This window comes from Anastrepha obliqua, chromosome 1, assembly GCF_027943255.1.
Source record: "Anastrepha obliqua isolate idAnaObli1 chromosome 1, idAnaObli1_1.0, whole genome shotgun sequence".
Classification (NCBI taxonomy): Eukaryota; Metazoa; Arthropoda; class Insecta; order Diptera; family Tephritidae; genus Anastrepha; species Anastrepha obliqua.
Window position 1 is genome coordinate 54,708,136 of NC_072892.1, and position 24,982 is coordinate 54,733,117.

The 24,982-nt window shown below is 35.5% G+C and overlaps 1 protein-coding gene across 1 annotated transcript in view; it reads left to right on the forward strand.

Moving 5' to 3' along the window:
• LOC129252848 (neuroligin-4, X-linked) overlaps nucleotides 1–24,982 on the forward strand; it is a 112,788-nt gene that overhangs the window by 8,947 nt on the left and 78,859 nt on the right. Inside the window, exon 2 of the mRNA XM_054890985.1 lies at nucleotides 16,586–16,816. Within this exon, the coding sequence (XP_054746960.1) occupies nucleotides 16,586–16,816 (231 nt within the window). The remainder of the gene's footprint in view (nucleotides 1–16,585; nucleotides 16,817–24,982) is intronic.

Sequence of the window (24,982 nt, forward strand, 5' to 3'; positions counted from 1 at the left end):
ATTTTGCGTCACTCATACGCCCCCGCGTCTCATAAATAATAAACACAATGTACGGGTAAAAAAATGAAAAGAATGACTATGAAATTTATGAACAGCTGCCGAAATGAATTATAATACGGAATGATTTGTAGCTTTTCAACTACATCTTAATGCATTTGAAGGTGTGCCTTTTCATTTAAAGCTGATACGAAGATTTTTTTGGTAAAATCATCGGGCAACGCAATGAAATTAATAGACTGCGAAAACAACCAAGTCCCAACGTGACTTTCGCAAAATTGTAAAAAAACCAAAAACACAAAAACATGGCTACATAATGCAGTGGTGTGGTCATAATGGCACGAAAGTAGCTGCGCATGCTGTTGAGTATATAAATCATTTGTTGCCTGCGGCAAATGAAATAATACCGCATTACTTAATTTTTCAACAGCTGAGCACAGCAAAGTAAAAATAATACTCCTACTTACATACTTAACTGTGTACATACATATGCTTCACACTAAGTACAAAAATTAGTATGTATTGCCGCAGTTTCTATTTCAACTTTGGCACTTGTTTCACGGAACTATCGAAGACTGCTGTTTCGGAAGAAAAATGACGAAAAGAAAGAAGTGAAAAAAATAAAATAGCAAATAAATTAAATGAAAATGGAATGAAAAATTGCGCTAGAAGATAAAAGAAATTTGAGTCATCGATGCTGGTGACCGCAGGCGACAACGTGCTGCTCTAAGCAATGCCACATTCTGCGAACGACCACTGTGTGGCATGCCACATTGCGCACGCCATAAAAAGTGCAATAAAAAATTGCACTTGCAAAAGTATATTTCAAACAACTTTCTTGCTCCACTTTCCGACATTTCATGCAAGCGCAATTTTTTCGCAGCATTTTTATTTTATTTATTTTCTTTTTTTTCGCTTAAGCAGCTTTCCTTCCTATCTTTTATAGTTCTACTCTGAGTAGCCACAGCGAAATAAAAAGCCACTAAAATATTGAATGCCAATATGTACTCAGCAACCGGCAAACCAACCAATCGTTCGACCTCTACCGAGCGACCTACACTCGAGCGAAATAAAAAATGTGCCCCAAAAAAGCAAAACAAAAAACTCGAAAGAAACTGAAATGAAAAGAAATCAAGTTGGTCATGAAAAGTAGAGTATTGTTAGCTGATAGCTAGTGCACTGATGTAGGTAGTCAAGAATAGAGTGGCACTGCACTTGAAGACAATGAGAAAAGTTTTGGCAACGCGCCGTTAAAAAGACATTAAGGCACAGCAAGCAAAGATATTCTCAAACAATAAAAGTAGAAGACTGCAGCTGCGCATGGCACGACATGGCATGCAATTGAAATGAAACTTAAAAATGCAAGAACAAAGTGAAAAAAAGCAACTAGCTATATAACTGTACATTGAATTGCATGCGACTAAGTAAAAGGGAACTCATTTTTGCGGGGCAATCAAATAAAAGAACGCATCAAATAAGATAATAGTTTTGAATAAAAGCCAAAAAACGAGCGCATTGTGCAAGAAATAAGCAAGTTTTAAGACGTAACGATTGTGGTGGACTCCATTAGAGAGTTTACAGTTAAAAAAAAAAAATTCACCATTGGAAGATGTGGCAAATGCTACCAGCGCTTATTATCAAACTACTAAAATGTGTGAAAAAGTGACGTATAAAAATCAATGAATTGACCATTGACAAGAGCTGGGCAATTTAGAATTTTTTGATTTGCGTGTACTAGAAACTTAAGTAGTGAACAGAAATCGATTTGCTTTTAAATTTGAAATTAAAAAAAAATTTACATAGGTACATGTTTTCCATCTAAAATTTTATGAAAAATTCAAAACATTATGAATCAGAAACCTCAAATAGTGAGTCCATAGTGGATCCATAGCAAAAACTTTTAGAATTTTACTAGAAAGGCGGTGATCTAGTACATTCCGGAATATGTATACTACTGTGGGCCAAAAGTAAGGTGAATTTGGTTGTAAAATGAAAAATCTTTATTTATTCTTGTAAATCAATTTCATCCCCTTCAAAATAATCCCCTCTCGATGAAATGCACTTATGCCAACGATTTTTCCAATCCCCGAAACATGCCAAATAGTCCATTTCCGGTATAGCCATCAGCACCTTCTTCGATTCAGCTTTTATCTCCTCAATCGACTCGAAACGCACTCCCCGGAGTGGTCTCTTGAGTTTTGGGAATAGACAGAAATCACACGGAGCAAAATCAGGTGAATGCGGTGGTTGGCGAAATGGTCACGAAGAACGAGTGCAGTGTGAGACGGTGCATTATCGTGATGCAAAAACCAAGATTTGTTGGCCCATAATTCTGGTCTTTTTAGAAGAATTGCTTCACGTAAATGGCGCATAACGCTCAAATAGTATTCCTTATTAACAGTTTGGCCAGGTGGAAGGAATTCATAGTGCACCACACCACGAAAATCGAAAAAACTGTCATCATGACCTTTATTTCTGAACGGCTTTGACGTGCTCTTTTCGTTCTGGCCTCGCCTTTAGCACGATATTCGCTTGATTGGTCGGTTGTTTCAGGATCGTAAGCATAAATCCAAGTCTCATCTCTCGTAATGATGAATTTGAGCTCGTCCTGATAGTCTGAAAGCATTATTTCACACACATCAACGCAACGACTTTTTTCCAAGAAATTGAGAGTTTTCGGTACCAAACGTGATTTGACTTTTCGTAGGCCCAAATGGTCTTTCAAAATGGTTTTTACAGATCCTTCTGATATTCCGATCATATCAGTAGGGTCTTTAACAGTCAGCCGACGATTTTTGAGCACTAACTCCTTCACTTTATTGACGTGTTGGTCATCTGTTGACGTCGATGGTCGTCCGGAGCGCTCCAAGTCATCAACACGTTCTCGACCCTCTTTGAAGTCTTTGTACCACTTATAAACATTTTTCTGCGACATGGTCGAATCACCAAATGCCTTCTGCAACATGCTAAACGTTTCCGCAGCCGAAATTTCTTTCCGCAAAAAAATTTGATGGCACTTCTCTGTTCAATCAAATCAGACATTGTAAAAATTGAAAAATCCACTCTTGGTCGTTTGGTAAACACAAGCGTTAATATATTACTAATAATGACATTCACATGAAAGTTGGCCCAGATGTTATTAACAGTGCTGCCAACTCATGAAAAAAATAACTAGAGCGAAATTTTAATCCCGCGAAGTGTGACAAATAAATTCACCTTACTTTTTGCCCACAGTAGTATGATATATTTTCCTCGCTACTATGAAATGGAATTTAAAGATGTGTATATTAGAAAAATGTGGTTTAATCCTTTAGTGCCATCTAAATTGGAATACGTTTTATCAATCAGAAATATGATCCACGCAAATTATTTACATCGAATTTAAAGCCTCCAGCAAGAGTTTATTCGCTCTCAAACCACTTAACTTCTTTGAATATTTGTCATGCTATTACGCTCAATGTATGCTTTCAGGGATAAAGTTACTTGAATCGATTGGGTCCATTCAATTGCTGTTGTTTGTTTGTGAGTGTCTGCTGGTTTGTGTGAGTGTCTGGATAAATTTCATTATTCCGCAATGTGCACTATGCACTAAATTTTATTCCAAGATGATTATTGCTAATTATCACTATTTTGACCCCATTGCAAGAGTATTTATTAAATTCATTGGAATATTTATTAGTCTAGATTTCAATTGAGCTCACCCGGCGACTCACTCTTGGACATGCATTCTCATAGTTAATCAAATTTTGTGAATTTAGTATTTAAGTTCTTATGTATTCATAGAATTAATAAACGAAGTAATAATAATAAAGCTCTAGCAATATTACTCTGTTACACAAATCTCCATAGTCGAAGCCGTAGTATTGAAGTGCGCCTTCACACATATTTCTTCATTGCTTTTAATTGCTTAGAAAATTGGGTTACATAGTTAAACGCCTTATATTTTGTTCACATTTCTTTGTGCTGAAACAACGAATGAAAAACAATGCTGACAATATCCCTTTCACTATTTATTCTATTTGATTTAAAAGCTGGACCTTTCTTAACAAGAAACCTTAGTAAAAACGGTATTGCGGATATTAAAGTTTTGGGTTCTATTTACTTTTAACTTGAACTGCATTTGAAAATCGAGTTACAACAAACACTTTTGTTACTAAATCATACAAAAGCGTAGGACTGGCTGTAATAGAAAACCGTGAAAAAGCTATTCTGCAGAAAGGTATGCAAACACTTTGACCGAAATGGAAAAAAAAATCCATACATATCTACACAGTTTTTCGTTTCCAAGCAAAATGCGATCGAATTACCTTCACCATTGATTAAGTGACTTACTTGTGCGCTGGCCTTTACTCACCACGAATAACTGGCATTTATTTATGTTACCCATTCGCAGTAAGCTTCCGCTAACCAACTGTAGTCCATTTGAAAAGTAAAGAGCATTTATTTGAACCTATTGTTTTGCACTGAACCAGCATTTGGCGCATCACCAATGGTTTATTTATTTTAGCACTAACGCGCACGTGTGTACATACAGAGGGATGTTAAACCCGGATTCGCGTAATCCCGAAATCCCGTTGTTCAGGGATACTCGAATCCTGATATTTTCTGGTCTGGAAATCTCGTGATTAATCTTGAGGTATTGAAAAATTATACTTAATTGATTATTTAATTATTACAACATTTTTTTTTTATTTTAAAATTTGTTTGCAATTAAAAGTTTTAAATTTCCAAAAAAACTTGGTTTGATTCATATACCTAATATACCCAAGTGCATTATAGCGTTACGTTAAATGCACAGAGAAATTAAGAGATAACAAATTTCTTTTAAGTATGATTTTATATTTGAAAATTATTAGAATAATTAAAAAGCCTCGAGCGACTAAGTCAGACGTTTTTTCTTTCTCACGAATTCTAGTAGCATTTATGTGAGCTAAAGTATGAATTTTATTAAATGCCATTCTTCTAAAACCACCGCCTGAATTTTTATGTAAAGCAGATTTTAATGAATGTACTTACTAATGTGAATGTGGGTCACTAATGTAAACGAAACAGAAATTTCTAAGAAAATTTTGAATAATTTATTTGCAATTTTCTTTAAACTGAAAACCTTACAATTTGTATGACGCAACGATAAAAGGCGTTGCAACATTTTCTAATGGTGGAGATAGTGTTGGTAGCTTATGATAACTTTTTGGCATTTCAGCCGATAATTGTTGAAGTCGAAAGATGTTTCGTATCAGCAAGCCTATGTAACGGATTCCACGTCAAAATCCGAAGAGTGCACTTTAAATGCTTGCTCTTTCTTTCGTTCTTACGTACCTGTATTGATTCTTACGTATACTTAAAAATTAGTTGTTTTTTAATGTGCTCAAATTCTAAACATTTTTTTGGGCAAAGGCTTTGATAGTTAACCCTACTTCATTGTGATCTAACTCAATGACGTCCGCCGTACTCAATGACGTCCGCCGCTACATTTCCACATAATATTCTCTCTAATATGAATCTCAGAAATTCCAAATTATTCGTTAACGAACCGGTAACGTAAATTTTTCATCTTTGTAACAAACACGCTGAGCTGATTAAATTCAATGACAGTCTTTTCATGTTGTTTAAAATTAAGTTGTTAAAAAGTATTTAATTAATCTATGTTCAAAAAATTCTGTTCTTATGTAGACTGAAATAAATAGATAAATATATATTAGCTTAGACAAAAAAAATCCATTATTTTTGCTTAAAATTTTAACGCAAATGGCTTGAAACTGTTTTATAGTTGATCTTTAGCTCCTATGCTATGACTACTAAACTTTGATCGATATTTTCGACATTACCGACATATTCTTTAACACAAAAACCAGTATCGGCACCATAAATATCATTCAGAATTTCGGTGCCTGGCTTGCATTTTCGCCTTTATTGAATGAATGTAAAATGTACCGAATTTTCTCATTTCTGACGTCCATGGTTAACGCCCTGTAGCTCACGACTGAATGGAACGAACAAAAACCAGCAAAAGAATTTTTTTAGTGTGAAATGTGACGAGCATAAACTGAAAACTGTTCTGTCGAAACCTTACGAGATATCGATCACTACAGCCATCTACTGAAAAAATAATTGATTTCTTTTTCCCCAAACTAATATATAGCTGCCATGCTCCTGATTATTTAGATTTTAGATAATATTTTTTTATGATCCGACATAAAAAAACTGAAATAGTATACTATTTTTTACTTGTTTTGAACATTTTATAAATATACAAAACAATGCTTAGAAACAGTCAAGATAATTTTTATATTCATCGACCTATATGAAAAATTTAAGCAAATTTCCAAGTATTGTTATCCCTGAAGTATTGCTAAAACTAAAGCCAATTAGCCGAAATGGAGTACGCCATTGAATTTAATAATATCCCAATTAAGTAAGATCAACTATCAAATCCATTGTCAGAGTTTTGAGTTTCCTTGGCGTTCTTAATTTTAAAAGTATTTACTTTGTAATTGCTTTGATTAACCCTGCTTTAATAACCCTATTGTTGCTAGAAAGATAACCAGATAACCATACGTCTTTGAGACGTATCATGAATTTTCTTTATGAGGCAGCATTTATTTATGTAAGGTAATTTTACCTTTATATAACCGCAAAAGAAAAACGCACGTTTAAACTGCTATGATTCTTACAATCATTGTTTGCTGTAATTCTTATAATCATGGGTTGCTATGATTCTTACAATTTAACTATGTTTCAGCTTTTTTGTACTTGCGTGTATTCTTTATAGATTTCTTTATTATTTAAAGGCACCTACTAGTAAACATTTTATTATTAAAAAACAAAAGGCCTTTCTTATAAAATAAACAAAAAATTCTAAAATTTCTCTAAAAGGATTTGTTTAAAAGCTAATAAAGAAATTTTTATTACTTTTCTTTTTTGTTTAAACATTAAAATTAAGATATATAATAGAGAATAAGAATATATAGATATATATATGTATATATATTGAGGGAGTTTTTGATAATGCCACATTTGGCTGAATATGTTCCTCTGCCGAACGACATGGAGATAATCCCACCATTGTAAAATGGATATATTCCATGCTCTCTGAGACGCTGTTAACCGCTGGTGAGAACACCGTCAGGGTCAAGCAAGGATGTCCCCAAGGGGGTGTTCTAACATCGGATAAATCCCTAAGAAGGCCATGCACGAAAGTACAGAAGATTCTGGACAAAATCGATGACTGGTGCATGAGACGAGGTCTTTCCGTTAATCCGAACAAAACAACCATAGTCTTGTTTACGAGAACCCGGAAATTGGATGGACTCAGTCTTCCAATACTGAAAGGTGTGACACTTGGTCTTTCCGATGAAGTTAAATATCTAGGAGTAATCGCGGATAAGAAGCTGACTTGGCAGACACACGTTCCACTGAAGGTGAATCGCGGATAAAGGATTTCAGCAAAGACGCAGAACCTTTGGTAAAACCTGGGGTCTGAAACCTGCTGTGGTTCTATGGATATGCACAGCACTTATCAGACTAATCATCACTTACGCCTCTGTTGTACAACAAGTACAACCTACTGCGGTGCTCTAAGCGCTATGCTTGATTTGCTCTCCTTGGATCTTAAGATACAACAGAAAGCAATAAAAGCAATGCGTAGACTCCATAAATAAGCTTTCTGGCACGAAGATGGAACTTCGGGACATAGAGAAATCTTAAAGATGCTATCTGAGCAATATCCACTGTTTTTGGCACTTGAAGACGACCTGATACCTATAGTTTCATTTGGAAGGAAGTTTAATGTCAAATTTCCATTGCGTGAGCAATGGAGCAATCCAGAATGCATGCAGAGAGGTTTGACGGATATTTTCTTTACTGATGGGTCCAGGAATGAAAAAGGATCTGGAGCCGGATGGTACTTAAACAATAGTAATAAGTATCACTAAGCTATGGGGTGAATCTCAACTGTTTTCTAAACGGAAATTTTTGCCATCCTGAAAGATAGGAGATGGAGCGGGAAACAGATTGGAGTTTTCAGTGAGGGTCAGGCTGTACTGAAGACCCTGGAAAGAGAGCAAAACATTCATAAAGCAGGAGTAGGTTATCAAAGCATCGTTAATTTTTAGAAACAAACATTCTGCCAGGATGGCTTGATAGTGCTCGCCAATCACCGTAACGGCAGCTCATTTTATATTGTATTTCGAAAAAAATAAGGATCGATAATCCCGCGAGTGGTCTATTAACTTCGCAAACAGATTTATTTATTTTTTTTTTTTTTTCAAACTAAGTTTCCGCAATTTGGAAGCTTTTTTCTGGCGTTAAATGATTCCTCACGACTTGGCAAACTTTACTGAAGTGAAATGTCAACACAGTTTGCCATTCTCAGTTATCAAACCATGGTTATCGTTATCGAAAATTCTCATGCAGCTAAAAAAACACATCCGATGCAAATTAAAAAATTTTCACTTTAAGATACAGTTTGTGTCAAAAGAAGAAAACCGGTCTTTTTCTTGTAACTTCACGATATACTTCGTTCTGCTTTTTGCTGCGTAATAGTGCCATTCAAGGGCCACGACGCAAGTGCTATCTCAGGTTAGTGTCGTTCGAAACTTTCCCGTAAACGCAACCAAACAAAATTGAGTGAGAAGTACGCGCAGTGTTTTGAGGCGGTATTTTTATGCACGAGTTCGAAAGGGTTGAAATTATCGTACACCGCGGCTGCAAAAGTAATTAAAAAATCAAAAAGTTGATTGTGACGTGGAATCTGTGGTATAAGGTGCACAACAACGCTTGAAGCGACTGACGACAAAAAAGCAGGATAAAGTGATCGTCCAACTTTTTAAGCGGGACCCTCCTTTGTGACTACGCTAAGCACGCACAATTCTTGCTAAAACGGGAATATATGTGAGTATCAACACCATCGAATGTCGACTGAAGGAGGCGAACATATTCTACCGTGCCACATCATCAAAACCACTGCTCTCAGAAAATACATTGAAAAACAACAAACCAAGAAAATGTCGTCACAGTGTTGGACTGGTCTTCCCAGTCCCCAGACGCCAACCCCATTGAAAATGTGTAGGGAACTATGAAAACGCATCTTGCCGGAGGGCCAGTCCATGATTTAAAGCAACTCGTGCGTCAAGTTCGCAAAATCTAGTCCTGTTTGTGGGGGAGCTGCGCAGAAAAGCTGGTTCAAAGCATGAAGAAGATGCCAGGCTATAGTCGACATCCATGGAGACTACATGACTTGATGACTAATTACCACTCGTAGTTTTGTACACACTTTCATGTAAAAAAATTTTAAATATATATATTTTACACTTCATGAATAGTCGCAATTCCTTTTTTCTGACACAGACTGTATATTTATATCAATAAACTTGCATGTGGTTTTCAGAACCAGTTTAATTTAAATTTTTGTTCGTAGTATGTTGAAACGATTTCCGTTACCTCACTTTTTTCAATAAGAAGTTTTCCAATAAGAGGTGTTATTCAACGGTTTCATTGCTTGTGTGTCACGTAGCGCCGTCTTGTTGAAAATAAACGTTGTCCAGATCAATACCATCCGATTCCGACCAAAAAAATCGTTAATCATCTCTTGATAGCGCAATCACACACAAGATAACACTTTATTTACTTCAAAAATATCCCGAAATCCCGGGATGAAAATTTTCAACTCATAATAACTAAGGATGTGCATATACACCAGCGGGTAAAGCAATACTAGTCAGCAATAAACTGTATGGCATCATCAATTTTACGCTCAGCGGTTTTTCCCATTTCAGCAAAATATTTTTTTCACGGAACCAATAAATTGTTGTATTGCCCATTGGTTTTAATTTTTGTTGCTGTTGTAGGTGCTTTGAGTATTGCTGGTGAGCATATCCCTGTGATTAATGTGTAACTAGTAATGACGCTAATTGTGCGGCACGTCAGTACGCGTACATACAGACATATGTACATGCTTAGAAGTATACATTAATTGGGTTATTTAATCACATTTAGTACCGTGCACATACTTTTATATTATAGACAGTTAGTATGTATAGGGTGGGCCAAAGAAGACCTACTAATGTTAAGCACAAATAACTTTTTTTATTTTTGTAGGTTATAATTGAATTGTTGGAAATTTATTATTTAACCCTACAGTACAACGCAATGTGTTAAAATGATCGAGTTTTTCTATTCTTGACAACGATCAATTGTTTTAACGTAGCGTAAATATTGGCGACATTTTAATTCCAGATCAGCTCCCACAGTCTTTATGATTAGGAGTTTGGTCAGTCGTTTTAAGGAACTAGGTTCAGTGTCCGATCGTCCTGGACGAGGTGCCCATCGAAATATTCGCACTGAAGACAACGTAAAAAATGTGCGGCAGAGTGATCCAGCTGCCTCAACTCGCCATCGTTCCAACCAATTGGGCATTTCCAGAACGACATTGCGCAGAATTTTATAGTTGGTTCTTAGATGTACCCATACAAGATTCAAATTGTGCAAGCACTGCTACCGCAAGACCACCAGCAACGACTACAATATACAAACTATGGACCTGCTGCGTGAAATTTTTGGCGAACGTCTGATTTCCAAAAATTCAGATTTCCCTTGGCCACCTCGTTCGCCAGATTTGACTGCGCCCGACTTCTTTTTGTGCGGACAAAGTGTATCTTAATAAACCAGAGACTATTAGAAAGTTGAAGCAAAATATGCGAGACGGAATACTGAGCCTTCAACCAGAAACATGATGTGGTGTAATGGAAAACGCGTTAAAAAGAGCCAATCTTAGTATCGAGAAAAATGGTGGACATTTGTCTGATTTAATATTTCATACATAAATTCTATAAAATATATTCAATGTATAAAAACAATTAAGCAAAATAAATCATTATTGCAAAATTAACTTGTGTTTAACATTAGTAGGTCTTATTTGGCCCACCCTGTACCTGTGTGAACACTGGCGCCAGTACACTGGTTTTCACTCACACACTCGTACTTCTGCTTAGTTACTCATACGACCCGTTGTACTTCAAATTTCAAGGGGCTACTCTGTGCATAACCCGATTGGAAAGCTATATGCGCGCCGACTATGGACTTTTACAATCTACTTTCATCATACCTTCTACATCACTTTCGAATCGAAAAGAGTGTTGCATTTACTTAGTTCCACTTTCGGTTATTTTCAATTGCAATTTGATGAGGCGCTTTGGAATTCACAGCAAAATAGCTCAAAAATGTATCCAATCGCATAGTTTTCCAAATAATGAAATAACCAGGGTGCAGCACTTAGCCTTCTAAGAAATGGAGTCATTTATGAAAAAATGTGTGTATTCATGATATAGTCACGAAAGCTGCACATATGCATGCGCCCATTGTATGAAGCATTAAGCACAATTTTATATGCGCTTATGCAATAGTTCCGTATAAAATCCGCATTTTTTCGCGGTTATACGCAATTTTTTTTTTAGCATTTTTTTAGTGTTTTTTCAGTTTTCTCAATTTAACCGCAGATATGTGCATATGCGCGTAAAAAGACAACTTACTTAGATTGGTTGTGAAATTTGCGACTATATAAAAAAGCTTTCAGCTTCATCTCATAAAAAAAATGTTACTAATAAAAATTTAGCGTTGGCAATAATAACGCATACATAAAACTTAGGAGCGACTTTAGTTCCTTGTATAAAGCTTTAATGTATCAAATTAGTCAATACAGATTTATTGTCTTGGCGCAACAAACTATCTCGAATTGCAGAGGCTACGCTGTGTAAAAAAGGCAATTGTATGTCCTAAGCACGCAAAGCGTTTTGAGTGGGCAAGGGTGCTAAGTGGGCTTCTATAAAATTGCTTTATTTGTATTGAGATACCAGAAATAATAGAATTTGCTAATTCATTTTCCCATTCAAATATTTTCAAAGATATATGGATGTGTATGCACAAAGTCGACCACTGCCTAGAATTGTTGCTGCTCTTCTGCGCATTTTTTTCCTATTTAAATACCAATAATACGTGAGCAAATACGTTTTTCGGACAATTTTGCTTTCAAGTTTAAATATAATTGAAGTATTAGTCACTTTGGTATAAACTTTTTCTTAAGAAATTCGCTCGACAATTTGCTCGTCGTAGCACAATGACTAGTGAGGGCATCAAATGAAACAAATTATCATGAATTATCAAGACATGAAGCACTAATTAAAGGTGATGTAAGATGTGTAATTTTTACCGCGTGTTACGGCTATCGTGAGCTACTTAATAAACCTGTTAGATTCTCTTCGAAACACCATTTTGTTTTTTAATTCAGAGCAAATTCTAAAGGAAAAGTACTCAAAAGCATAGAAATGAAAACTTTTGAAAGAAAAAGTGAACAGCCAACACAGTTTTCCCTGTGCCATAAAATACAAAAGAGGACAAAAGGTTTGTTCTGGCCCAAAAGACAAAATGAAAGGAAATATTGGGTAAAATCGTACGGACTTCATTGAAACCAGGCGAAAAAGTTCGGAAGATCGGAAGAGGATGTAGTAGACTTGTGATGCTCCTCCAATATCTATTGATTTTTTTTCATTACTGGACTGAGCCCGACATAGCCCAGCATTTGGTTGACGCTTCTATTCAAACAGACTAAACATTTTTTATTTAAAGAGAGTAGTTCTATTGAATTGAATTTTGATTTAGATCACAGATTGTCTTGTATTTCCCCTGAAAAAAGAATTGGCCCGCCGTAAGGAACGACTTGTGCAACTGGATAAATTCAAATTGAATGCCAGTCAATAATTTTCTGGGGGGCAGATTAAAAAGTTGGAAAATTGGAAGACGCAACAAAAATAATACATTGTTTTTAGGATGATATGGCGCAGGCAATATTTAAACTTTGTGCATAGATTAAGGTGTTTTGAAAATGTGAAAAATATTTTTTTTGTGCGAAGCTTGGGATTTTTAAAATATAGGATGTGAAAGCTTTTGTGAAAAGTAACGAAATTTGCAGAAATTGTTAAAATCCACTAATTAAGTTGAAAATACTAAATTAGGTTGAATTTTATTTCTACCTCATTTTGTCAAAATTGCTTGTCAAACTACGAGCAGTTGGATTTAGGGTAATTATCTATCTAAGACCTAAAAAAAATCATAGCAAAAAAAGTTTAGAAAATTAAAGCTTTACAAACACTAGTACCAAGAAGTATTCATAAAAAACTCGGTAGCTAAGAACAGAACATAAACATAATTACGAGTAAAAAAAAGCTGTCTTCTTTGTTAGGCCGGGGACTTATCTATCCATGTGTTACAGATGCCAGTCACATTAATTGTCAATATATTGAGTTGATCGTTTTTTTTTCTGTAGTGATCGATATCTTGAAAGTAAAGTATCGATCAAAGAATTTAAAATTTATGCTCGTTGTCCAGTTGACATTTCACACTAAAAAAATCTTTTGCTGTCTTTTGTTTGTTCCATTCAGTTGTGAGTTACAGGGAAATCAGCCACGAGAAAATTCGGCACATTTTATAAGTTTTTCTTTGATAAAGGCGAAAATGTAAGTCAGGCCGCTGGAGTTGTAAATGATGAGATTGTGTCGATTCCGTTCAGACATTTTCGATGTTAAAGTAAATCTGAATAAAATCACAGAAATAATCGAACTTAACCGGTGTGTTAATAGCCGTAGCATCGCCCAGAAGCTAAAGATCGACCATAAAGCACTTTTTCACCGTTTGGGCAAAAAGTATACTCAAAAATAATGGATTCCTTTAAGTTTTTTAAAGCTCTCACTTGGATTAGATCACACCCACCGGCCAAAGTTTTAATGCACTAGGAATTAAGAGTGTCTATTTGCTAAGCAATTAACGCAAATTTATATGTAATATCCCCTCTGTTTGTAATATTTTTGAGCAGAGTCCGGATCTAAAATCCAAACGAGAAGTATAAGCGTGCTTCTAAGACATGTCTTAATGGTTACCAAATACTAAACTGCTAAAGGTAGTGATTGTAATTGATGTTGCACTACCTGCTGAGTCTCTTTAATATAGTACCTTCTTAGAATACATTACCTGTTGGAACACACTTTATCCGCTCTTCTAAGTTACCGCTGTACTTAATGTCATCAGCGGTTCGCCATGCGCAAAATTGCAGCCGTTAGTATATGCAGGCCCGCACACAATTTCATACTCAAAAGGATCATCTCTACACACATCCATTCATGCATGGTACTTGCGCTGGCTGCGCAATTGCTGTCGTCATAATATAATAGACCGCTACACGAAGCGATGCTCTTCTTATCTTCGCTTATCACTCGTATATCGTTATAACTGCATGGTAGCAGAACTTGAAATGCCGAGGATTTTGTTTTCTCAATTGTATTAGATGGATGACTGGCCTAGTAGATATAAAATGGTCGAAATGTAATTAGAACGTGTAATCTTCAAGGCCAACGCACAGTGTGCATATCAAAGCAAATATGTTTATATATGTATGTAAGGGCACACTGAACTACACACATATGTAGGATACAGGTCACTAAGTACTTGCGCAGACCCATTAGGACTGCACCAGCAAAAAAATACAATTTAAATTTAGTGTTTTCTTCCAAGTATTTAGGATTGGTGGTAAAAGAAGGTGAATACGACCACTCTTCTTATTTAGTTCCTTCTTAGATAGCTGAAAAGACACACTAGTTCAAAATAATTTTTAGCGAAGTTTCAGTCACTTTTTTTTAATGACCTACTCCACGTCACTTGGTGAAAAATCGTAAATTCAAAATTTTATCATGCAACCATCTTAAGGGGGGAGCCTGGTTTATAAGGTCACAAAAATCAATTTTTTTTTTTCATTTTAAGCGATTCCTAATATATTTCAGAATATTCACACAAAGTTACAGAGCCTAGTTCTCAATATTTCCCTAGATACTGGTACAAAGCCAAAGGTAGGCGAGCGTTAGGTAGTAATTCAAATTAGAGTTAAAAGCGTGGGATGCATTTTGCTTCACTTTCATAACCCTCTGTACATAGATAGTTGCCAATAGAAAGATTGTAATATTTACTATATCAAGCATCCCACGCTTTTAACTCTAATTTGAATTACTCTATTTGTATCTTAATTTTTGTTATAATTCTGTTCTGACGTAGTTGACTATGACTGATCGTTCGATTTGCTATTACTTCATTATAGGTCCCTTTGTCATTAAAATTTATTTTCTACTTTTTAGTTCGTTTAGCAATAAAAGCGTGTTTTTTAGTTTTTTTAAACTATTTTTTTTATGATTTCTTTGAATTGGCGTAAATGAATGAAAAAAAACTAATGAACTTTTTGAAATGAATCATAGCTTGTTCCCTTCAGTATTAAATTCTCTTCTATTTGAACTAACGAAATAGATAAAAAAAAAATTTTCAAGATTTTTATACCAAGTTGAAGTGAATTTTTTTTTATAGAAAGGCATTTTTTTCTTTAAAACCTCCAAATTTGGAATTTATCTCAGTTTTCTTAGTTCATCTAGAATAAAAAATCATGATAATTAGAAATCCTTTGAATTTTTTGCTTTAGATAATAATTACGAGCTGTATCTTGTACGCCAGTTGGAAACTCCAGCGTTGCAGCGCTCTACTAAGTTCTATGTTAAACATTTTTTTCAACTTATTTTAACCAGTATACAATTTTTTTATACTTTTTAAATGTTCATTAAAAGATAGAAAAAACTTTGCAGTGCTAAATTAATTTTTTCCTTAAAAAAAATCGCAAAGAGATGCAATTTTTAGACCTCATAAACCAGACTCCCCCTTAAACTGCCTTGGTTGAAATTTTGTTAATGATTTTTATTAATTGACCTACCTGTTAACCAAAAACTGAAAAAAATTGGACTGTTGAACAAACATTTAACAAAAATTGGCCGAATAAAGAAGAAAGAAGATGTCGATAAAATCACAGAAGTTTTACGCAAAAAAAATGGATTTCTTTTTCTCTAAACTAATATATAATATGTGACAAATCCAAAGGAATAGTTAGGCTAAAATAATAAATAATTAAGTGCCATTCACAAAATTATGCTACGATTCACATTGACTTTTTTAAATTTTTTACTACCTTTTCAGAAAGGGAATAACCTTATGCCTATTTTTTGTTTACTTACAAATTACATTAATGGATTAACTGGCATCAGAAATCAGTTGTCAAACTTTGTACAACCTTTTATTATTGAATCATTGAATATTTACACAACAACTAAGATTTGTTTATAAGTTTATTTCCGCAAAGTGTGGACAATTTTCCTAATAAACCGTGTGCAAATTTTCTCTAAAAAAATCCAAACGTTTAAAGTTTTCGCTACGGCAAGCATCAGATTTCCTGTTTTTAATTGGCGCGATGACCGCTTACGCGAGTTTGGCAGACATCAAACGATTTAAGTAAAAAATATATTTCTCTTTTTCTAGTAATTGAAACAGGTTGAAAATATATATGAACGCATATTTTTAGCTAATGCGTACAAACTTTTCTTTCCTACATTAACTATTACAATTACAACCTTAACTCCATATGAGTATATAGTACAAATATTTGAATAACAAAACTGAAAACAAATTAAAATAAAATTAATTTTCAATTTCGTATTTTTTTATTTTTTTACAGTTGCATCTCGTGACTCCCCCGGTAGTGGCAGCAGCAGTAACAGCAACACCGGCGCCGGCAATAGCGCTGGCAGCAGCAGTGGGAGTGGTGGTCAAAGCAAATATCCGGTGATGGTATTTGTTCATGGGGAATCGTACGAATGGAATAGCGGTAATCCGTACGATGGTTCGGTGTTGGCAAGCTTCGGGCAAATACTTGTAGTTACAATAAACTATCGGCTGGGCATATTGGGTGCGTATGCGAACAAAAACCAATTTATTAACACATGCAAAAATATGCAATACTAACAGTTTCTGTATAGGCAGTTTTATGGATTTTGTAGTCATGAATAGAAGAAAATTTTGACTTTCGGAGCCACGGATGTTGATGATTTCAACACATTAACAATAAGTAGCATTATTTTGGAAAAATTATTTTTTATTAATTGGGAAAATTATTAAGTAAAAAGTGTAAAATATTTTCGCTTCAATAAGGCCGCTCAATATCAAAATGATAACAGATTACTAAAACTAATTGTTCGAATTTTTTCTCTATCCAAACATCTTCATTCTACCGATTCCTGCGAAAAACTAAAGCCGAATGCTTGGCATTTTTTTAACTAGAACATCCAATATTGTCAGCAAAAGCAAAAGTAATTTGTCAAAAACCAGCACGATTTTTGATCACTTCAGCTTGCTTTAATAGACCAAAATTCAATTGGCTATAAAACTGCGTACCCAAAATTCTTCTAAATATTCTAACAAAAATGTCTAAAATTTGTATGGAAATAAGTTGTTTTTTTTTTTTTGTAATTTTCATTAAGCTTGAAAAGTGGATTTATATAGTTTTGTTGGGAGAATGGATACTTATTGTATATTTTCATATTTATATTTTCATAAAAATGTATTGAATTATATAGTCAAAGTGGTCAGAGAGTTACTCTGTACTATAGTTATTTAATGTTCTGTATCTTGTAATATACCAGCATTGAATCCTTCAGCGAACAACGCTACATTAAGCTTTTATTTATACTTCTGTATCACTACAGAGGTTTCTAACCGAAGTAGCGCTAAGCGCAACTAAAGGTGAAGTTCGAAATTGTTCTGAAAATGTCCAACCTTCCTTTTGGTTGACTTTGTATACATCGGGGGTCGACTAGTCCCAAAGGGTAGCAATTCACGGAGGCATTACAGTTAAAAGTCTAGTTTCCCGAGCTGAGCAATCTTGAGATGCCTGCGGTGTGCCCTTCGGCGTGTGTGTCTGATCCACCTCAGCTCTCTGCAGTATTTTCATGCCTTTAATGCGAAGTTTTGCTGACAAGGAAAAGTTTAGTTTTTTCGTGTCTTATATTATTTGTATATTTTATTATTGACTCAAATTATTTTTATTGGGTTGGGGAATAAGTTCGTAGCGTTCTTATACTTTCTTTTATTTTACAACGACTTGTTTGCTATTTGGCAAAGGTTAAGTATTCATTCGATAGCACTCTTTCTGCTCTGCAAAACTATGTTATTGCATTTTTGAGTTATTCAACTTTTTATTATTTTCGAGGCTAAGAAAAGAAATACCCAGGAGGCTAAAATTGCATTTCTTTGCTTTTCATCGAGGGCAAAAAGCTGCCAAAGCAGACCGGGACATTCGCGACGTGTATAGAGAAGGTGTCGTAGGCGAGTGTATAGCATGGAAATGGTTTGCATGTTGAAAAATAACGGTCTATAACACGCACCGCCACCAAAAATCATCTGAATTCGATGAATAACGTCTCAAATCATTTTTGAAGAAAAACGGTCGCTAAACCAGTCGTGACTTGGCGGGTAAAATGAACTTCGATGTATATGAATCTATATCTAATTCTCAATCACTTTCATTCACTGGGATTTACCGAAAAATTCGGAGTCTGGGTGCCTCACGAGCTCAACGAAAAAACCAAGAAAGTTACCTTCAAATTGCTTCTCAGCATCTCGCCCGCCATCGAGCCACAGCGTCTTTTGTACCGAATAGTCACGGGAGTTGACAAATGGTGCCTATTCATCAATATGAGGCAAAGAAAAGAGTGGGTGGCTCCAGGAGATATGCCAAAGCCGAAGAGATCATCCAAAGAATATCATAATATGTGTTTGGTGTGACTGGGAGGGCATGGTGCACCGGAAAACGCTCAAAAAGAATGCCACGGTCAACAAGGAGCTCTGCATATTGTGCAACTACACCGCGTGAATAAGACTATTCGACTGAAGAGACCTAATCGACGTGGTCAAATCATACTTCCTCACGACAACGTTGAATGTTGCACAAATCGTCAAAGCCGCTCTCTAAAAGCTCAAATAGGAGGTCCTTTAGCATACAGGGTATTCTCCGGACCTTGCACCGAACGATTATCAATCTTTTCCGCTCCCTGTCAAACAATATGAAGGACGTTACCTTCGATAACAAAGAGGACCATAAAAACGGGGTTAATAACTTCTTTGACACCAGACCAAGCAATTTTCGGCGGAACGGCGTCAACAAATTGGTCGAGAGGTGGCAAGAGGCTGTAAACAGTAACGGCGAATATATAATTTACTAGCTTTAACCCGCGGCCCCGCTCGCGTAGGAGTAGTTTAGAGGGATTTAGGATATGTATAAGTTAAGGCATGATACCGAAGCCTACGAAAGCAACAGCATTTCGTTGCAAAACCTTGCACACCCTACCGCTCTTTCTATCACCCCAGTGCTGACATCTAAGCTCAGTCGATGCAGCCCAACACCAACAAGCATGATGATCACTACCTGCGCTCACCTTAGCAACAGCATGCCGGGACTCTCGCCTGGCTTCACAAAACAACCCGCTGCATAACAACAAACAGTGATCACTGCTTGCGCTTGGCTTGGCAACAGGATGTTAGGCAGGCAGACCAAAACACAACAGTTGTTGTCTGGCCCAACTAACCACCGACTGCATAGCAACACCACATGCGTGAGCCTAGCATGCAGAGCAACTGCATGACAACAGCTCGATCAATGCATTGCGCCTGCCCTAGCAGCGTCGCGTTGGGTAGGTTGCCCATAACACAACGGTGCTTGCCTGCTCTAGTAATCCAACGATTGCATAGCAACGTATGGTTGACATGCTTGGTAGGCAGGCCAGCGGTACCACTTGTCATGCGCATGCAACAACACAATTGTGTTGCTAGCGGTAGAGTCCAAGCGTCCTTTTTCGCGCAACAACACTTACAGGAGATCGCGAGGGTATAAAAGGCGGTATCATTGCCTGCCGAAGCCAGTCCAGTTCAGTTCAGTTCTTGATACGCGGTAGTTCTTGATACGCGGCAGTTCTTGTTACGCTGCAGAGTCAACTTAAGTAATAAAGTCAACTTAATAAATAAAGTTATGTATTTAATTAAAACAAAGTGTTGTTAAAGTTAAATAATAAAGTTAATAAATACTATTTAATTGAAACAAAATGTTGTTTTATTTTATAAGCAATATAACTTGCTTAACTTATATAAAAGAATTACAAACAAAAATTTCATAGAATTAGTGACGAATGAGAGCGGTGGCGCGGCCTGGGGGCTGCTGGAAGGGAGTTCCATCATAAAAATATGCTATTGGGTGAAAATATGAATGTATAAACATTTTTACGTCATTTGGTGTTGTCGTTTCGTAGTGATGCGCGGACAACGTACAGACATTCACCTTTATAGTATAGATTAACATATTGATAAATTATTTGTTTTTGTTTAAATAAAAGTATTCCATAAAAACGCTACGCACTTATTCCCCAACCTAATTCTTACTTTACACAAGTACAAATAAGACGTTAATTAAATAAATTATTTAGAAACAAGTTGAAACGGAACCTAAAACATAACATTCATAAATTTTCAATGCTCGCGCTACATTTGCACTTTTTCTCACATATTTCTAAATGTATATTTTAAGTACGCCTGCATTGGACTGCACTTAAAAATTTATGCAAATTTGTATATGTACACGTATATGTAATGCGCACTTTATTAAAAAGCACAATTAGCGCACAGATTGCAATGGCACAGTGGAGTGGTGCTAATGTAACTGCACAGTTATGCATAAATATACGCGCTCCAGCTTACTTGTACCGTGCAGTAAAAATTCAAACTACTTACTTCCAGTTCGTGAACTGATATAGGGTGGAAGAAGTTATACTAGTCCGAAAGTGACTAGTTTTGTACTAGTTGCAAAACGACCAGTTACAGGTTTATGCAAAATATTTCTCTATTAGAGTTTGTATGTGCAATTAATCGAAAGAAATACTATCATATAAAAGAGTGTCTAGACTCCTCAAACAAAAAAGGCAAAAGTATTTTGAATAGCTGCATTTAAATTTATATTTAATGAAATGTGTAAAAATTGTTTATAACCCAACCGACCACAACACTGCCTAGGTACAATTTCGCATATTTATAGGCTTACCATCAGCATTCTACCTATTTGTTTCTATTCGGTGAACCGTAACAATAACAGTACTCACATTTGTATGCTACTATTAAGTGTGATCGAATATTGACTCATTTGTGAGTTAGCTGGCAAATTAATTTTTAAAAAACTGCTGCAGTGTTGGCGGAAAATTTTTCCAGAATTCGGCAAGAAATTTTTTTTATATTATTATTATATAATTATAACAAAAAATTTAAAGTCGATAGCTTTCAGTAAGCGTTGCATATAAATATTATTATCCTTCTTCTTTGTCTTTTTTTGTAAGCTTCTGGCAATATAAATTACATTTGACTACTCGAGTAAAACTAAAATTCTTTAAAATCGCAAATCCAATATAATAAAATAAAAATAAAATATTATAAAAACGTAGATATCGAGCTCTTCTTCAATCGTTTCGGAAGTCTTCGCAGTGAACGTCTTGCCTTTGGTTTAGAATCTCTAACAATCCGTATATATGTATATGGTCCTTCCAAGCTCGTCTTCTAGTTCTTACAAGCTTAACAGTGTCAATAACTTTCGGCCTTTCTTCCCTTCCTTCTCCTTCAACCTGTATGGTATCAGAACTGACGAATTTTCAATATCTGTCCAATATTGCCCGTCGCATATTGCTTAATTTTTTGCGATGGATCGTAGAACTTGCATTTCTGTAGTGCGTAGCATATGCTTTGTTTTTGCATTTTCATCTCACACTTTTGCTCCATACGTCAGAAGGAGTCTTATTACAGATTTGTACATTGGAATTATACCTTCCGTTCTTAAGTACTTATTCTTCCATATTATGTCTCTAAGGCATTCTGATACCTTGCCTCCTTGAGCACGTCTCTCTAGCACTTTCTTAATAATGTTGCGGTCACTGGAGATTTCCAGCCGGAGGTATTTAAACTTCACCTCTTGTTCAGTAACAATGCTATCTATTTTCAGTTTGCATCTTATTGGATTTTTTGATATGACTAAGATGCCGTAGCCGAATGGTTTGGTGTGTGACTACCATTCGGAATTTATAGAGAGAACGTAGTTTCGAATCTCGGTGAAACTCCTAAATTAAGAAAACACATTTTTGTAATAGAGGTCGCCCCTCGGCAGTCAATGGCAAACCTCCGAGTGTATTTCTGCCATGAAAAGGCTCCTCATAAAAAACTATCTGCCATTCGGAGTCGGCTTAAAACTGTAGGTCCCTCCATTTGTGGAACAACATCAAGACGCACACCACTAATAAGGGTGTACGCGTCAATTATATATATATACATAGGTATATAAGCTGCTTGTCTTTTCAGTCGAAACTTCAATACTAAATATTTTTGCAGTGACTACAAGTTGGTGTACTATACTGGACACTATAGGTCATCTTCTGAGTTGGCTATTCGAACAGCGTCGTCCGCATAGCATAATATGGGGATACTTCAGTGTAGCCTCATTAATTTTATGCTCCATCACAACATTGAAAAGGACGGGGCTAAGTGAATCGCTCTGACGAATTGCAGACATGCATGGAAACACTGTTGCGATTTTGCTATTCTCGAAATGCGCTCAGAAGTAGTTGCTACAGCGCGCAACCAAATATATGTGGGGACTCGAAATCTTATGTAGACATGTCAAATATAGGATAATTATAACACGATTATAACTCAAAAAATTCAAGTCGAAGCAAGAAAAAATCGGATGCGAAAGGATTAAATAAAATCCAAAAAATGAAGACGAAAAAAGAATTTTATGTAGTTGCCATAATTCATACAAAAATGCTTATGAAACGCTTTTAAGCAAATTTTATTTATTTTTAAACTCATCCGAAACTGATGATTTTCAACCGAATCTCGACTAGAGTTCTTTGAGTCTATTATAAATTAGTTGACTAAGTAGTGTAATACTGATGCATTGAATGTGAACCACACCTAAACGTCAACGACACCGTTGAACTTCTTTCTTTGGGGTTATTTGAAAGAAAAGGTGTACGTCGATAAGCCAGCAACAACTCAAGAGCTAAAGGATGAGATAATTCGGCACATTAACGGCATAGAACCTCAATTATGCCTCAGCGTCATCGAAAATTTGGAGCATCGGATGAAGGTGTGCCGCCAAGGCTGCGGCGGCCATTTGGGCAATATTTTGTTCTATACGTAATTAAGCCATACCAGTATTATCATAATAAAGAAAAATGACAGTAATTAAAAAAAAAAATTGTATTTTATTTAAAATCAACACCGGCCCTTGAAACTTAACCACCCGTTAGTAACTCGTAGGGCAATATGAATTTTAAATAACAGAATTTTAATAATAGTTTCATGAAATGTGTATTTTGCATGCCAATAGAGCCAAGCTAAGGTAAAAAAAAATTAAAATAGAAAAGAGTTTCGTTTAATTTTTTTTTAATTCATAATAACAGCTTTGGGAACTTCAATTTAACAGTTTTCATTTATTTATTTTAACTAAGCCGAAACTGGTGATTTACGCCATAAACTAGACTCATTTTTTGTGTGTCTATTTTAAACTAGTTCACGAAGTAGTGTAATACTGATGCGTAGACTGGTAAGTTATTTATTGAGGAATGTGAATCTGAAAAACAGAATAATTATTTAATTTTTATAAAGTTTTTAATTTTCTTTTAAGGGGTTACTCGTGCTTGAACGAAGGATTTTGTTTTTTTTTTTTGTTTTTTCAATTACAACTATTTAAAAAAAGCAAAATGTCAAGCAAATTTGGCCGAAATTTTCATTTTTTTGCAAAAATGTCTGCCAAAATTCCAATTTTTACTTGTTTTTTCTTTCCTTCGTTCAAGCTCGAGTTTGTGGTCTTAACTAAAGCACTTATTTTTGTTTTTTCATTTTTGATGAGCCGGTCAGGAGTTATGCTGACAACGCGGACGCACCTTTTTTTCGAGGGGTCACCGAAGGAGTTTTAATTTTTTTTTTTTTGAAAATTTCAGAAATTATTCTTTAGATATGTATCTATAAGACAGAAAAAAGTTTGAATGAAATAAATAATTTTTTACATAGAAAAAAAAAATATTGAGAATAGGCCTTTTTTTACCAGACGAAACCCATGTAACCCCTTAGGAAACTGAGACTAAGAGAAGCAATAAATTAAAAGAGTTAATTTTTTGTACTTGTTTTAATTCATACTGAAGCCCTTTCGAGACTTTTATTTATTTTCCTTAACTAGTCGGAAACTGGTGATTTTCATCCCAAACTGGACTAGAGCTTTTGTGTCTAAAATAGTTCATTCACTCGTAAAATGCTGTTACAGTGGCTGACTAGATAGTTAAATATTATGACACTGGAGAATTAACTTACAGTTGACGTTTCGTGGGGCAACTTCGCATTGAAAATACCAGTTTTGGTGACATTTCTGCACTTCTGCTAAGAAAAATCTTTCTATAAAAACACCATTTTAGGTTCGCAGAGCAATTTAAAAAAATGAGACTAACTGATTCAAGCAAATCGACCAAACTAGCAGGTTAAACTGCAGGGTACATCCACTCATTAAATGAGAAAAAACCTTGACTATTATTTAGCTTCGTACGTAGCTCTACGTAATATTCATTTGTTTCCTAATTTGCATACGAAATACACTTCCCAGCAAAGCAATGCTATTGCTGCCTTTATCGTTGGCAAGTGCGTTTTTGTGTGTGTGTGTGTAAATTTGCTGGTTCTGGTGTTGAAGTTGGTTATGTTGCAATGCCACTATTGCGGCTGCCGTTAGTGTGTAGCTGCTGTTGAATTTATAAACGCAACTTTTGCTTTTATGAATTTTTCATGAGACACCCCACAATCAACCGACGAACCAACCAACCAACCAGTCAACCAACCAGCCAACCAAACTGCTCATTTGCACTGCTCAGCATAGCAATTCAAATTGTTTCCGCCCACTATGCGAACAAATGTGAATGTTGGCCATAAAAGTAAATGAAATTTTTCATTTAAAAATTTAAATGAATTTCGTTTTTAGAAGGTCGGAGCGGCGCGGTGCCGC